Here is a 17,342-nt window from a genome sequence, read left to right as displayed (position 1 = left end):
TTGCTAGACTAGCCCTGGATGCAAATGTAATTTGCTGCCGCTAGGGTGCGTTTAGATTTCTAGGCTAGCGTAAGTGGGTTTTAAGAACAAATTTCTCAGTAAGAACGGTTGGTGAATGAGGCCCAATGACCAGGTAATGGATGTAAATACTGAGTTGGTGTTTTTTTTTTGTTTTTTTTTAAATTGATACCAGTGATGGCATAATTATTCTGCAGACATATTGAAAAGCAGGAAGCAAACATCAACATTTTATTTGAATTTAAAAGAATGTCAGAGAATATGTAATTTGCAATCATATTTCATTCAACATGGCAAATTTGTCACATACATTAGTATTTATTTAGGTAATTTAACATAGGTTGCTGGGCTCTCTCTTGTACGTCTTGGAAGACCTAAAGCAAAAAAATTATTCAGCCCGTCCCCACTCACCTGTTCCATTACATTACATTTAGCAGACACTTCTTGACCAAAGTGACTTACATATGTCAGCTATATTACAAGGGATCACATTGTCCCCGGAGCAACTTGGGGTTAAGGGCCTTGCTCAAGGGCACAACGGTGGAAGTCGGGAATTGAACCGACAACTTTCAAGCTACTGCACGCTAGCCCAGCTCCTTAACCACTACACTACCACCGCCCCCTATGTTCCCTATGAGACTGCAACCTATGTTAAATGTAGGGGTTCTTATAGACCAGCTCCCACCAAGGCTAAATCCTTCATGGTAATATATTTAATCTCGCAACAGCCATTATATGTCTGATCTTCACTGACTTCTACATGGGTCTTTATTTCAGCTTAAGATCCCACTGCCAGCAGTGTTGATGGATATGCCCAGTTCTTTATGTAGCTTCAACACTGACAACTCCTCAACCAAGCCCGTTGAAGTCAAGGCTGCTCAGGAATCAGTGCCTCTCCTCAGTTGGATTAAATAGGAATCTATTAATCACGTTTTCAGGCTAACCGTTCCCATATACTGTATATGTGTAAGAAATGCATTGACATGTTATATTGTGCGTTACAGATTTAGCTAATGTTAGGGTTGTATAACTTCTAGCAAACGGGGTTTACTACTGGTGGATAGATGCCACGCTTTGGCTCATAGGGCGTTTTTCTGGTGACCATCTTGATGCAGTCGATGATGGGGCAGACGCTCCAGCACAGGGTGCAACCAGTACAGCTGTCCGTGACTACAGGGAGATGCGTCTCTGGGTGGAACTCGATTGCCTGCAGGTTACATTTACATTTATTAATTTAGCAAATGTTTTTATCCAAAGCCACTTACAAAAATGATGATTAACCATCAAGCCACAGTGCAGAGGAGACCTTAGGTGGGAATGAATACTGCATCAGTCAGTACTATTACTAGAGGATGAGAGTGAAGTTATAAGTACTAGCCAAGTGATGGAGGTTGAGGAGTGAACTGCATGGTTAGTGCATGTTAGGTTGTTAGAAGTGTGGTGGAAGAGAAGGTGAAGCAATGACTGAATTCAAGGGTTATGAGGGTTAAGGCAGATGTGACAGAACACTTCATATGTAGCATAAAACTATATAAAGTATTTGACAACTACTCAACAGTAACAAGTTACAAGGATCAATGGAGCAGTTACCTATTTTGATTTAACTATTGTCAGTGGAATTAAACGTTTAACTGATGAGTTAAATAGGCCCATACCAACCCTCCATGACCTTATGGAGGTACAGTAAGTGTGACAGAAGTGAGTAAGAGGAGTCCATGAGTATGTACCTGGTATCCTGAGTCATTGCAGGTCATGTAACACTTCCCACAGTTGATGCACATGTCCTCGTCTATCAGGGCCACTACTTGTTCTTGGTTGTCCAGTTCCTGATAGGCCCCAATGTGCTTCAGGGCTCGGGCAATCACATCCTATAGCAGCAGAAGAAATGATGAGCAACGCCACCACCATACATCACAGCACCGAACTGAATCTATCCAGAATCTTAACAAAATCCAAACTCAAAGGTAAGATGAGAACAATTGGGTGACTACAGACCCTTGCCCCTATCTCAGTGTTAAAGCAAGTTAAACATAATTGGGCAATTCCATGGAAAATTGTTTTTTGTAACATCCATAACGCCAGTAAAAAGTGATGGTGTGGTATGATGTGAATGATTACATGAAATTTGCTATTTTTGGCTGAAGAATGTACATGAGAAAAAATGCACAAAAAATGTTTATCATTCACATCATACAAATGCCAAGGCATTTCACTGGCGTTATGGATGTGACAAAAATCCATACCCTGGATCTTCTGGATCCAGAGGGTATTGTAGAAGGACAGAGATATGGTGACTATCTTGTAGGAAAATTTTACGCAAATCAGATCAATCATAATGTCCTCTGCCCCCAATAAGTTTAGGTAACTGATTCAAGCCCAGTAACCGCTAGATTGTATGTGTCTTGGCACTGTGCCTGCTTTACTGCTGCTGCTCTGCTCACCTTCACAGATGGCACAGACTTCTTGGGTATGAAGACCCTGGCATCGTTGGTGTCTATGGCAACGGTGTAGTTGGCGTCTCTCAGCTTCTTTTTATACTCAGCCACAGCCTGGGTTTTCTCTATGAGGTATGGCCCAAAGCTGGGCAGGCTCTGGAGGAAGGGGGGGGGGGGGGGTCAGTTGCAATAGGATATGTTAACTCACACTACACGTTTCAATCTGCTGTGATTGCCATGCTAACACTATACATTCAACTGCCCACACAGCAAGACGAACAACACACATTTCTGAAATCCACTTGGATTATACCGGAGCTGTAACGTTGATTGTCTGATCTTCTAATCGGACATTGTGAGCCTGCTCAAACTACACAACAGATCGGTAAGGAATTTGGCCCGAATTGTTGGATCCAACTGATTCAGTGCTAAAATAGCAGAATATGCTTGCCATTAGTCTCAGGGTTACCACATGAACTGTATTTGTGTGAAAGTATTTTTTTTTTAAAAAGATGTTGTCTAGCTCTATGTAACTTATGGCTCCTAAATGCAAGACAAATTCCCCCTTGGGGCAATAAAGGTTTCATTCATTCATTCATTCATTCATGTTCATTTTCTTTAGCTACTACTTATCATTCAATTCAAATGCCTGTTTATTATAGAAACAATACTCTGCTGCTCTGCTGGTGTAAACTAACACCCAGTGCGTCCTTGACTCGTCTCGCAAATGCTGGCCAGAATACTCCACCCAGAGGAGTGCATATGAACTCACTTTGCCCACCAGCTCCTGCACGCGGGGCACAGGCTTGCCCTTCTGGTGGCGCAGGGTCGGGGGAGACTGCCCATCCCAGTCCCTCAGCTCCTCGATACTCTTCAGATAGAGGAGAGCCTTCAGGCCCAGGCAATAGTCCTCAATCACTGTGAAGTCCTGGTTCTGCACTGAACTGCAGATCTAAGGACACACATGACACACACTGCTAGTCAAATGGGTAAAAGTTGTACCTACTGAATAGGTGAATGACAAATGCTTTCGTACACAGTATTTGCTCAAAGTAAGTGGATGAATAGTTAGTAATGCCAGGTAACTGGAGTGTACCTGTAGCACAGAGGCTCCAGCGTGCAGGAACTGCAATCCTGCCTCAGCAGAGTCGATGCCCCCGGTGGCAAGGATAGGGAAACCCGGCAGGGCGCGACCAATGGCCGACACAGCACGCAGGGAGATTGGTCGGATAGCATTACCTGGGAAACAGAATGGTTAGACTTCTGTAAGACTTCTAAAAGTTAGACTTCTGAGTGAACAGGTGCCTCCTCAGTGCCATGCCCAAACAAAAAAGAATGAGAGGAATCTTATAGTATTTTGGACATACTAGAGAAGCAATATAGGACTGAATTACAGCAACACTGTAGAGGGTAAGGACGTTATAGAGGTATTACAGAATATCATAGAAGTACTATAGAAATCTTGTAGCATTACTATAGTTCTTCTTCGCACTGGTAAGATTTAGACTGGGATGCACCTACCAGACACTCCTCCATAGGTGGTTCTCTTCCCCATGCCAATGCCAGGCCAAGGGCTGCCGTCCGCCTTCAGGCCCATTAGGCCAGACACTGTGTTAGTGGCAGTGACTCCATCAGCCCCACCTGTGGATAGACAAACGGATTATAATTCACAATATAATGTCATGAGCCAGTTTCCCGTACATGGATTAGGCCTAGTCCTAGATTAAAAGCAAACTTAAAAAAAGCAATGAAAATCTCCATTGAAAAAATCTTTTAGTTTAGGACTAGGGGTTCCATCAACAAGTCAACTCACTAGCCGGTGCTGTAGGCAGCAGTCAACTAATCATGGACAAAATGGCTAAATAGGCTAGACATTCCATTACTCTCAATTGTCACAATAGCTCCCCATCCATGTGTACCAGTCAAACATCATTTGTCCTTAAGAAATCATAAAACCTAATTGAGAGTGATCGTGTCCTTGACTGTCATGATATCGGCCTCTTACCCTCGTAAGCCGCCCTGGCGATGTCCACGACGTTGGTGACGTTGGGGGTGAGTTTGGCGAAGAAGGGGATCTTCACGGCCTGACGGACCCAGCGGCAGATGTTCCTCACCAGTTCAGGGTCCTGCAGACAACCAGAGCCATCAGCTCAACTGTCAAACCCCACACATGCTCACCAGTGCAAAGAGCGATATATCTGAATGCTCAAAGTGGGCATAATTTCTGTGTGTATGTGTGTGTTGAAAGCATGTAAGAGTCAATCACAGCCAGCAGGTCAAACCCCACACATGCTCACCAGCGAAAAGAGCGATATATGTGAATGCTCAGAGTAGACATGATTTCTGTGTGTATGTGTGTGTTGAAAGCATGTAGGAGACTTGCCTGTCCACAGGCCAACCCCATGCCTCTCTCTCCCATGCCGTGAGGGCAAGACAGATTCAGCTCCAGGGCATCTGGGCCAGCTTTCTGCTCACAGACACAAAATAGGTCAACTTGTGTTCCATCAGCAGCTGTGACATTTCTCTTTCTCTCCCTCTTTCTCACACACACACACACACCAAACACACACCTCTGCCATCTGGGCCAGCTCCGTCCAGTCTCCCTTGTTGTAACTGCACATGATGCTGGAGATGACAATCTGCAAGAACACCATAATGGACACACTGAGCCAGAGGACACATGGCAGTTGGAGGATGTGTTGACTTTATTAAAGGAGCGTGTAGGAGGACCAGGTCCAACACTGAAAATCTGAAGTAAATGGAGCAGACCACATAACAATATTCTCTGCCTCCTTCTCGGGGTGAGTTCACGTAGTTTATTGTCATGTGCTCATAAAAGGAATTACCGGTATAAGTAAAGAAATTCTTTTGCTCAAGAGCCAGCTCAACTTAAAATAACTTAAAAGTAGTAATTAAAAAGATATATTATGGGTATGGGGGGATATGGTGTGTGTGTGTGTGTGTGTTTTTTTTTTTGGGGGGGGGGGTTATGGGCTGTGTGGGTAATCATTTCCATTTCTGGATTTACAGATAAAACACATTCCCAGGAAAAGATGTCATGAGCTCCCGTACACGACCATAGTAAGCGTTGGCACTTACGTTTTCTGGGAAATCAGCTTTGAGCTCAGCCACCCCCTGGCACCAGTAGGCCGCCGTCTTCTCACTGATCAGCTCAATGTTCAAGAATGAACCTTGACCAGGGCCAAAGAGGTGACCGGATGTGGTGCCGCGAACAATACGAGGTGACACATTGGTCACAAGATCCTGAGGTAAAAAAATAAAAATGCAAGAATGATGAATTCCCTTCAAAGACAGACACTGTAACAAACAGCCAGTGTGCCATTCAAGCCTCCAATGGGGCGCATAGAACAATTGTGTCATTTTAGTCCCAATCTTAAACCTCTAGATCCCATGAAGCATAGCTTAAAAAGTTTAACAAATACTTATGGTTATGATTATGGTATATGTCCAAGGCGAAAAATACATTAGTTGAAAATAATGGTTTCAAATAAAGATGGAAAAGCCTACATTAAACATAATAGTAATAAAAATAATAACAACAAAGTCACTTTTAGCTCACTTTACCATTAAATGTAACTCAAAAGCATGACATGATGAAAGTCCCAAGAACAATCTGTTAGTGGGTTCAGTATTAGATACCTTATCAAGGCCAAAGGTCTTGGTGAGGGCAAAGCCCCAGCCTTGTTCAAAAGCACGACGGATCATGGCAGTGCTGGTGGTTGGTGGAGCACTGGCCAGTCCAAACGGGTTGGGGAATCGGATGCCAGCCATCTCCACGCTGATATCAACAGCATCAATGGCAGTGTAGAACAGAGGCAGCTTTGGAGTGCTGACCACAGTTTCGCCATGTAGAGACTACAAACACACACAAACAGACATGTGGAAAGGCTTATTCACACACACATAAAACAAGGTGCAGATACACACAGAAACCTAGATGAATATGATGCGATAAGGGGCTGCACAGGACAATCCATCTCACCTGGATGTACTTGTGGATGTGCCAAGACGCTTGCTTGCCATCATTGACGGACTCAACAGAGGTGTTGGCCATGCCGGCGATGTCTCCGCCAGCAAACACCCAGGGCTCACTGGTCTGCATGGTGTCCTGGTTGATCTCCGGTGTTCCCCAGCGGTTCAGCTTGATGGGAGCCATGGCGGCTTTCACTGTGGCACAGTGCAGTAGATGCAGGTTTACTCCTGTCCTGAGCTTTCATACCTCAGGTGAGGAATGAAATACCATCTGAATACACTAGTTTGTCATCAACTCTCTTTCAATTGGCATACTTGAGGTTGCTGATTTACGATTACGGAAGGGGCAGCCAAAAGGTATGTCAAAGGACTCTGTCTGCTTGTTCTTCTGTCTGCCTGACTGTCCATAGCACACAAAATTCAGTACTATGCTGATACTTGTATATGTTCTGCAGGTCAAAGGAAATCAAGTTCCTTGCCGGCTGTGCTTGTTTGAGTTGAGCAGAGGGCAGTGCCAACTTACCGACAGGGTCAGTGAGCCCTGAGCCAAAAGCGCTGATGATGTAATCAGCCTTGAGCCGGACGATCTGTTCCTCGTCCTCCAGCCAGTCGCCAGTGTTGGTCTGCTCCGTACGGCAGAACTGCAGGCCCACCACTCGGCCATTCTTCATGATGACCTCACGCGGGGATAGGAAAGGCAGGAACTCACACTTCTCCTCCTTCGCCAGCTCCATCTGTCTCACAAGACGAAGGAGAAGAAACATTCCTTTGGTGAGTCTGCGATAATAAAGGAATTCTGATTCTGATTCTGATAGGAAACGTTCCTTTGGTGAATCTGTGCTGGTGCTGACAAACAAGGCTTGCATCTTACAACACAGTTTTCATTTCCAACATTAAGGGCCTGTTTCCTGCACACTGATTATGACCTGTTCCTAGATTAGAAGAGAACTGGAGTAGGCTTAATCCAGACCTAAATGTTACATCTATACATCTTATAAATATTTTCCAAGTCTTACTTTCACAAACCAGAAACCCATAAAAGTAAACACCACCTAAATGACACTACTGATGACTTGGTAAGAGGGCCATCTTATTTAACCCAAAGGTATGTGGTGGTCAGTCTAACCTCCTCTGGAACAGCACGTATGTTGGTGAATCCTTTCCTGAAGACAACATAGACACGCCGGGCGCCACAGCGCAGGGCAGAGGTTGCACAGTCAAATGCCGTGTCTCCAGCGCCCAGCACAATCACATTCCCATACAACTCAGGCAGCGCAGTGGAGCAGCTACACATCCCTGCACAGAGAGAGAGGCAGGAGGGGGTTGTTAAAATGAGTATTACAGTAACTTTTCAGAGAAAACTGATGTATTATATCAAATGGTTGTGTGTGTGTGTGTGTGTTTTTGTGTGTGTGTGTGTGGGCACAGGCAAATGGGGACTTTTTGGCCTCAACATTACACAAGTGCTATAATATCCCCAAAAAAGAGCTATATAAGGAAGTATGCTTGTTCTTAGTATGCCACTTTGCTGGTGGTCCTTTTACTACTTTTACAGACCTTTGTCTGTTAGCAAAAAGGACAGTGTTAGTTTACTGTGGTATATAGATGTATTTTCCTCACCTGGTTTGCTGGCCTTAGCAACCAGAGGCAGGAAGTCTTTAGACGTGTAGAAGCCCTGGTCTACAGTCAGCCCATCAAATATCTTGTGTCTGTTGGCCTGCGGGAGACCTGATTGGAAAGTAAGGAACATCCATATATGACATCAGTCCGGTCCATAACCCATCTGCCACACAGTGATTCATCCAAACATCCATCCATACATCTTGGTAAACACTTTAACCCCCTTACTTACCAATACCAATGAAGATCACTTCATACCCTTCATCTTTCAGAGAGGGGATGCTCATGCCATTCACACCAAGACCTTTTCCCAGGACAACCTGCCAGAGAAAAGACGCGTTACCTCAAACGCTTGAGCCACTGTCAGCTGCTTTCATTCAAAGACAAATTCCTGTTCTGTTTTTGTTGGTGCTGTCAGGCGTCGTTACCTTCACTCCGAGGTCCTTCATCAGGTCCACCTCAAACTGAACCACTTCATAGGGCAGACGGAACTGGGGGATTTCAGCAGTGCTAAAAGATGCATGCACACACCACAGAGAAATATAGAGAAGCCATTCAAAGTTTAGAATTCATAACAGCATAGAAGCATAGAAATTATAACAAAATATAATTAATGTGATATTATATACCATATGCACAAAGCCTATTTTATTTGAAACTGGACTACACAAACAAACACACACACACACACACACACACACACACACACACACACACACACACACACACACACACACACACACAAACACACAAGGGGTCAAGCCCCACCTCAAGCCACCGATGTACTCCTGTTTCTCTAGCACAGTGATGTTGTCGTATCCTAGGCGAGCAAGGAAGGAAGCACAGCTGATGCTGGCTGGGCCACAGCCAATCAGAGCGATTTTGGTGTGGTAGCTGGCAGGCATCTCCTTGGGAGGTGGAAGGTCAGGATTCCTCACCTGAGGGATGCCCATCTTACTGAACACCTGCGGGAGGCACGGAGCATGTACAGTGGTCAGCATTTCAAAACAAAATAAGAGGCAAAGAACTGTGTGAATAACGGCAGCTCCAATCTCTGAGTTGAGTGGGAAGTTCTCACCCAGAGAAAAGGAAAATTCAAAACAAGATCTCTTCTTTGTCTAGTCTGTTTGTCCTAGACATGCTAAATATTACTAGCCTAGAAATCTAGACGCGCCCCTAGCGGCAACAAATTACATTTGCTGCCAGGGCTAGTCTAGCAACTCTCCGTTGGCTTGTGAGCTCCACAAATCGAAACTTAATCAGGCCAATGAAATCGTGTATAGAGTCGTTAGGTGGGCTTAACATAATGATTGATGGCAGAGTTGCAAAGGTTTGGCTTGAATTCCCTGCGACTTGAAAACAAACTAGATGTACCGCAGAGCGGTACACAATATGACCGCCGCCCAGTCCAGCACATTTTTTCCACAAAAAGAAATCACGCTGAAAGGCCTATATGATTCTAACTGTCTCACTAAATTGCATTATCCACACTCAATTCTTGGTATCTGCTAGACAACAAGTACCAAAACATGATTCATAGATTTCACATGTAAAATTAATTTTATACAACCCCACCTCCATCTTGCCTGTTCATAATTCTGAGAAATTCTTGATTGTTTGTGTTATGTTTATGTTATGTGTGTGGGTGTGTGTGTGTGTGAGTGTGTGTGTGGGTGTGTGTGTGTGTGGGTGCGTGCTTGTGTGTGTGCCTGCGTATGTGCCTGTGCATGCAAGCGTACATATGTCTACTGTGTGAGTATGTGTCATACGTATGATTACTGTGAATGTATGTGTGTGTGTGTGTGTATCTGTTTGTGCACATGTGTGCACATGAAATGGGTTAACATGACCCCTGGAGGCAAACATACGGAAAAAAATGGTCATCCTAGGCCCTACAGTTCTCAAGATATTCACAGAGAACTGTGTCTGCCCTACCCTCCTTTCGGGGGGTCCAGTCCAGCGGGGGGGCTACAGATCAAAACGAAAAATGACGGTTCCATGCTATCCATGTGGGGGTACATGCCCACCAAGTTTTGTGTACCCCGGTCTTTCAGTGTCCCAGGAATCCTTGTTGGTGTACGTCACTAAATGAACACATAAATTATTTTATTGTAAGACCCCCCATGAACGAAAGTACACAAAACTTGGCATGCATTCGGAGGGTGTCATAATGATCCTACACTTTTAATTTCGTGCAGTTTTGACCTTGTCAGCCAGAGATATTGTGATGAAAACACCTAATTTTTTGCTTTTTAATTTTTAACTAGGTGGCACTATACATGAAATAAGTGGTAATGGGATGGGTTGACATGCCCCCTTAAGCACAACATACATAAAAAAGGTGGACCTCCTAGGCCCTACGGTTCTCGAGATATTCACAGAAAACTGTCTCCGGCCACCTACAGGCCAGTTGGTGTATAGTAACATAAATTAATTTATTGTGTGGCCCCCAATGAACGGAATTCCACAAAATTTGGCGTGCATACAGAGGGTGTCATAATGATCCTACACTTCCAATTTCGTGCAGTTTTGACTATGTTAGGTCACAGATACCTTCAATTACAACACCTCATTTTTACTTTTTTGTGTTTAACTAGGTGGTGCTATACATGAAATGAGTGGTTATGGAATGGGTTGACATGGCCCCTTGAGATCAACACACAAAAAAAAAATGGTCCTCCTAAACCCTACGGTTTTCGAGATATTCACAGAAAACTGTGTCTGCCCTACCCTCCTTTCGGGGGGTCCAGTCAAGCGGGGGGGCTACAGATCAAAACGAAAAACGATGGTTCCATGCTATCCATGTGGGGTTACATGCCCACCAAGTTTCGTGTACCCCGGTCTTTCAGTGTCCCGGGACTCATTGACGGTAATTTGGGCATGCGAAAAAGAAAAAAAAAAAAAAAATTCTGACTAAACCTATATGTACCCATAATAAGATGGATGTTGCTGCTGGCAAACAGTGTGACACGAGTTAAGCTTTTATTAAGTTGGCAAACGTTTGAACTAGCCAACTAGCTCCGCTGGTGGGAAACGCATGGGACTCATAGCCCTGCCGCTGTCCTATTGCGTGCAGAGGGAATTTGAAAGACAACTGATTATCCCGCCCCTCGAACTGAGCACTGCGAACGGTGAGTGCCCAGACCCTATATTTTAATGTGGGTCTGGCTCGTCAGGCTAAAATATTACATCAATATAAGATGTTAACCATTTTCTAGTACCTTCCCCTTGTCGCAGCCCAAGTTCAAGTTAAGTTTTTATTCTTTCGCTATTTATTTCTAAGGAGGTTTAGGAGGTACAGGTCAGAATTCAGTGATCTCCAAATAGAGTCAGATTTATTTCTGAGACAAAGAACAGATATCAAACATGTCCTATGTACCTCCACAGCAAACTGCTGCAGGCCTCCAATGTTGATGGGCCCCTCCTCAGAGGCGTAGAGGTTGCATCCACCCACACAGAGCTCCGAGGTGGGGCACACCATGCCACAGGTCAGGCCCAGGGGGTTGTCCGATAGGATGGCCTTCGCTGAGCCGTAGTAGTTCTGCAAAAACACCCCAACAACTCAGTTTGCACACACAACTCTGCTTTTTAAGATCTTTATTAAACTGTGATTAGGGTCACAATTTATTCAGATAGTCCCCATACCCCAACAGACTATCTGCAGATCCCTTAGATTTTCAAACAACTCTCTGTTGACTCTGTTAGCTACAATTTATGATTACGGTTAAGGTTAGAGTTTTGACTTGGTCATGGTGGGGTTCACTACTTGTTCAAAAATGTTATATATTGCATTTGAATCCCAACAGATTATTTGTTTAGTCTCTGTGGGCGGATTATCCAAGTAAAGTGTTTAGTGATTAGTGGAGGGATTATGTGAGTTATCACGGGATGGAGAAGCACTTTGCTGCGACTGGTAAGGGAATTAGTGGGACTGTCCTGCTGCCACTGGTATATAAGCTGTCTGCTCACCTTGTTGGAGATGCTGGAGATAAAGGACTTGATATCCAAGTTGGTTGGACAGCTCTTCTGGCAAGGAGCGTCCGCACACTTGAGACATCTGCGAGAGGAGAAGACTAAATGGTCAATGGCCCAACAGGCATCAGATCATTTTCTAAACAACTCACATGCTCACCAGCAATCAGCTGTCTATAGACTTAGTTCACCTCAACATAAGTTCTTATTCCATAATAAATATGACAGGTGATAGATGAAATGAAAACATTAACAGCATGTGCAGCCAGGTGTGAATGAGGCATTGTCACAGACACTGACAGTGTTTGAAATGTCCACTCCTCACCTCATAGCCTCCCGCAGTGCTCCTCGTTCGCTCAGTGTGGTGTGTTTGATGTCATCAAAGTTGTTCTCCAGCTTCACACAGGTCTGTCAACAACACACAAACACAATAAAGAACTGTCATAGACCATTCCACCAGTTCTCATTCACTTCTCAGTGTTGGGTGTTATGCATGACAAAGTACTGCTATAAAACACTGCATTGTATTTGTCTGTGACACAAAGGACAACATTGGTTTTCACCAACTTTCGGTGTTGTATGCATTGTGGCACTTAATTTGTTTTTCTCCATTGCATTACTGCTTCTCTCAACTCTGACATCACATATTCATTTAATTTCATAGTTTTAAAACACACAGGCGTAAACAGAAGGACTCTGGCCAAAATGGCATTTTGTTTGCAAAAGGCTCCAACACTTACAAAACATTTGAAACAAATGCAAAAAGCAAAAGCAAATATTTCCTCCTTACAGTTACTTTTTATGTGTATGTATTCAATCAATCATTACACATTGGACAACAACATGCAAAACATAGTTTTCAATATGGGCAGGTTCAACTGTAACTTTTCCTATGTGTCATTTGCTGATACTCACATAGTTATAGTATGTGTAAAAAGGCAAACAAGCATATCACAGCATGAACTGTATTCTTTCCTCCCAAGATATAACTGCCATTGACATGTAAGACCTACAGTTACCTTGGGGATCAATAAAGTATCTATCTATCTATCTATCTATCTATCTATCAATTGTACATTCAAGTGCAACTTACTTGCCATGAGAGCTATGTCGAATGTTTTGAAAAAGGGTGTATAAACATGTTAAACTAATGACCTCCTCACCTCTGCTAAGGTGATGATGAAGATCAAGTGGATCCCAGTTCTATTAAGTGCATCTTAGCAATCAAGAACAACTATGAAGAGCTACAGGGAAAATGGAATGTTTTTTTGTGTATGTAATATCATAACTGTCTCTTGTACTCTTTACATTCACCCAGTCTATTAGACAACTGTTCTACCAGGATAGAGCACTGATCTGGGACTCAGTGGACCACTAATTCATTCCGATTTCATTATCTTGATCTAAACCCCACCATGCTCCCTGTTCTAGGAGACTTACATCACAGCTCTTCTCAATATTTCTCTTCCAGTGCTTCTTCTCCCTCTTCCTGGAGGCTGTTGAGTGGATGGTGGCATGGCTCTTCACTCTGGGGTTCAAAGCCAGGATACTCTGTGAGTGGAACCAAATCAAAAATATCAATTCAACTTTGTTCAACATTCAGAGAATCCAGAGAAATCTTTGCAAACAAGGGAAAGAGCTGAAAAACAAATTGGATAGCCATGGTGTTTTGGACCTCAAATGGTACTGCATCAAAACCAGACATATTTTGAAACATGTTGCTGGCATGAAATTCAAAATGATCATATATTTTCCATTTTCAACATATCAACATATGTTGTCTATGTCCTTTTTACTGCTAAATATGGGTTTACAAGACATGTATATTATCACATTCTGTTTTTATTTGTATTTTACACAATGTCCCATTTTTTTTCTGATTTGGGGTTGTACATAACACTATGGGTGCAATGATGCATGGCTTGTGGTATGTGACTGACTGAGACAGCAGTGAAGAGCAGTGGACTCTGCTCCTCTGTATTTAACCAAGGGGGCATGAGACACAGCACACGTGTTGACTCTGAGCTCCATGTGTGTGGGACAATGGTGATTTAAGTTCATTAGAAGACAAACGATTTGTGTGATAACACTGCTTTATAGACATATAGGGTACATTTAATCATGTTTGGTATGAGACTGAACCTGAACTTCATGTCTCCTCCTCAGTCTTACGTCACTCTATCCTTTTTCTGTCTTTCCTTTAATTTTTGAGTGCTTTCTGTCTTTTTAACCAATTATTATACATATTACATATCACATATCAAGTCAGGATGTGGTCAAATAGTGAAATAATATTGCTATAGTAAAGAAACTTCTGGAATGTTATCTCACATTTTACACAACACGAGGGGAGCACTGCAGAGGGCAGAATGCAGACGTTGTATAAGGTAATGTTTACCATCCGTTTCATGACCTCCTGCCTTTATCTTGTGCCCTGTGAATGTACCTCCGTGACAGGAAAAATGTTCCCAGAATTTAACCAGTTGTGCAACTGTGACTAATCACATCTCCCCAGTAGCATAACTACAGCAGTGCTTCCATCACTGACAAAAGGCTGCATAACAAGATTGCAGTAGTGTTCTTACCTGTATTACCTCTCTCTCTTTCTCTCACACACTCCCTCTAGCACATCCAATCATATCATTAATGAGCGGCTTGGTAAAAGCTGAAGAACTTGGGAATACCTAAAAACTCTCTACCTAATGCTCCTCATGAAACTGACATACTGGCCTTGCGTCAGATGTCTATGAGAAACATAGCAACATGTTTATGAAAAATATGTTGTGTGCATACATCCCCATGCATCCAATTTACTATTTGCAATCTATCCAGAGATGGCATGGTGAAAATTAAGGCTGAAATCTGTCACATGTGATGAAAGCCATTACACTGACCTTCCCAATTTCTCAATCAGAGCACCTCTTTGGGTAAAGAGCCAAACAAAATTGAAATTCTGAAAGTCACAGCCAATCAAACACCCTTGCATCTTTTCTCTAAATCTCCACAGCAGAATATGGTTGGGCCACACTTTCAAACCATTTTCATTTAACCACCGATACATCAGCAGGACATTTCCATCAGAAACGTATTCAACATCAGCAGCACAATGGAATCAGCACAAAAATCCATATCTGTGGTACCAGAGGTGCAAGACACCAGGGTGTAACCAGAGCAATAAAATGCTCACAGTGTGCACATCTCAACGGCTTCCCTGATATAGTACACTGATAACAATTCCAGCAAAGCTCTCAGATTAGTTGACCAGCATTGTATACACAGAAACACTGGTCGCATCCGGGGCACACTAATTTATTTTAGAAAATAAATGAACTGTTTCTCTGAGCCGGAGTTGCATAAATGTTTTGGAAACAAGTAAATAACAATTCGATTTAATTTAGAAAATGTCCACAATTTGATATCTTCAAGCATATGCCACGGGGGCATTACTATTTGGGGCAGCTGTGGCCTGCTGGTTAGGGTGGCTGGTTCGATTCCCAACCTGTAGGGAAAATGTAGATGGGGTGATTCAACAATGCTCTCCCTTGTCCACATCCACGGCTGAGGTGTCCTTGAGTAACATACCTAACCACCAACTGCAATGGCTGCCCACTGCTCCGGGTGTTTGTATGTGCTCACTACTCACTGTGTGTTCACGTCTCCCAGTGGGTGTGTGTTCACAAACCACAGAAAACAACCAAAGGAAAACATAAGTGGAAAACAACACCCAGAGCCGATGTGTTATTACACTGGGGAATTAAAACAGAAAACAGTCGCAAACAGGTAACCAAATTAGGGAATAAGGATTTAAGGAGGAAAGAATATTGATTATTGGCTTCTATAGACGGGTGTAGAGCTGTATGGAGTCACACTTTTCAACATATTGAACATATTTCAGCAATTTAACATATTGTTCTATGGACTGGTTCTATACCTTAAATACCATACAATGAAAATATGTTTTTTTGAGGATAGCTTGAATTTTAAAACAACCAAAAGGAGATAGTCTTAATCATCTGTTTAATAGTGTATGGCCCTTAACAGGTACTGCGAGAAATCACATTGGTCCTGAATGGGGGACATCGACCCCCTTTCCCCCACACAGAGCCATCTTGAGTGGAGCGTAGATTACAGTTCTTATCATTTGCAGTTATTTGAATGGACATCACTTCTTTTTGTCTTTTGTTGTGTTAATCTGAAACTAATACGTGAGGGGACTCAAGGATCTCTGCGCTGTTTTGGATGTTTAACTTAACTAAAAAATTTCAACGCCATAAACTAAGGAAACTAAAAGAGATTTTTGAGTTTTGTATATTATTTATTTTAAAATAAGAACATAGTTAAAATGACTGGAATGGCATTCTGTTCAAAGGAATCACCCAAGATACAATTGAAATGCAAGAATTGTTGTTACTAAAACTCTTGGGAAAACCCCTTAAAACTATTATCTAGGTGTTACTAAAGTCTCAAGCTGTTACAATCAATTTGTGATACGATATACAAATCATGTAAAGTACCCAATACTGTGGCCCTACCTCAATATCCGGGAGATCTTTGCTCAACATCGCCATTTAGAAAGCTTCACGTTTTGCGCCTTTCAATATCTTTCCTTTGGATGCGGACAAAAGTAGTTGATTATATCTTTTGTAATCTAGTATCTTTTGGCACCGTACGCAAGGACTCACTGGCCCTGTACCGTGAAATGGTCAAAACATTGTTAGAGGGAGGCATCTAAAAGAGGCGACTGTTCCATTTGTATGTGACTACTATAAAGATTTTACATGGACATGAAGTTGTATGAACAATGTTTTTGCAAAGCATGTAACACCTCTTAAATAAACTTGTTTTATTTATTGAAGTAAATGTGTAAATCACAATTTATAGTGTGTTATTCATTGTTATCTCTAAAAAATGGTACATTCCATTTCCTAACAGCCAGGTTACAGGGGTTCAAAGTTGATAGGCTTAATGTGCGGGTGTTTTCAACATGTGAGCTATTGACAGCTGGTTAACTCTGTGAACTTTATAAATCTTTGCTTACTTTGAATTTCTCAACCAGAGTCAAGTATGTTTAGCAACTTAGGTGATCATGGGTCTTGTTCCCTTGTGGGAAATAAATTAATTGGGCTAAAGCATACTTCGATTCAAATATATGATTTCAGCACTCATAGTTTTGCACATTTGGGAAATTCAACCAAACAGTGGTATAATAATTGCTTAATAATATCTTAATAACATCTTAATTCAGTTAATTACAGCACTGCTTCAATAAGGTAAAACAGTTAAAACAAAAAGTAAAAGCAAACA

General features: G+C 42.5%; 1 protein-coding gene across 1 annotated transcript; it reads right to left on the bottom strand.

The window, feature by feature from the left end:
• Positions 1-280: 280 nt before the first annotated feature.
• Positions 281-16,871, bottom strand: dpydb (dihydropyrimidine dehydrogenase b). Its single transcript, XM_076278316.1, has 23 exons — positions 16,571-16,871; positions 13,479-13,589; positions 12,364-12,446; positions 12,036-12,123; positions 11,446-11,607; positions 8,835-9,031; positions 8,495-8,576; positions 8,299-8,386; positions 8,067-8,174; positions 7,573-7,742; positions 6,970-7,180; positions 6,457-6,641; positions 6,114-6,329; positions 5,553-5,717; positions 5,024-5,092; positions 4,837-4,920; positions 4,459-4,579; positions 3,975-4,094; positions 3,550-3,692; positions 3,226-3,405; positions 2,460-2,609; positions 1,746-1,886; positions 281-1,225 (listed from the first exon to the last, which is right to left on the bottom strand). Exons 1-23 carry the CDS (start codon positions 16,604-16,606, stop codon positions 1,052-1,054), a joined length of 3,084 nt encoding a protein of 1,027 aa, XP_076134431.1. The 5' UTR covers positions 16,607-16,871; the 3' UTR covers positions 281-1,051.
• Between the last annotated feature and the right edge of the window lie 471 nt (positions 16,872-17,342).

The sequence above is a fragment of the Alosa pseudoharengus genome, unplaced genomic scaffold (genome assembly GCF_046254945.1).
Source record: "Alosa pseudoharengus isolate Yale_2024_CS ecotype anadromous, Long Island Sound unplaced genomic scaffold, YU_APseudo_1.1 YU_APseudo_1.1_scf_11, whole genome shotgun sequence".
NCBI classification, from domain to species: domain Eukaryota; kingdom Metazoa; phylum Chordata; class Actinopteri; order Clupeiformes; family Clupeidae; genus Alosa; species Alosa pseudoharengus.
This window is presented reverse-complemented; position numbering and strand designations above follow the sequence as displayed.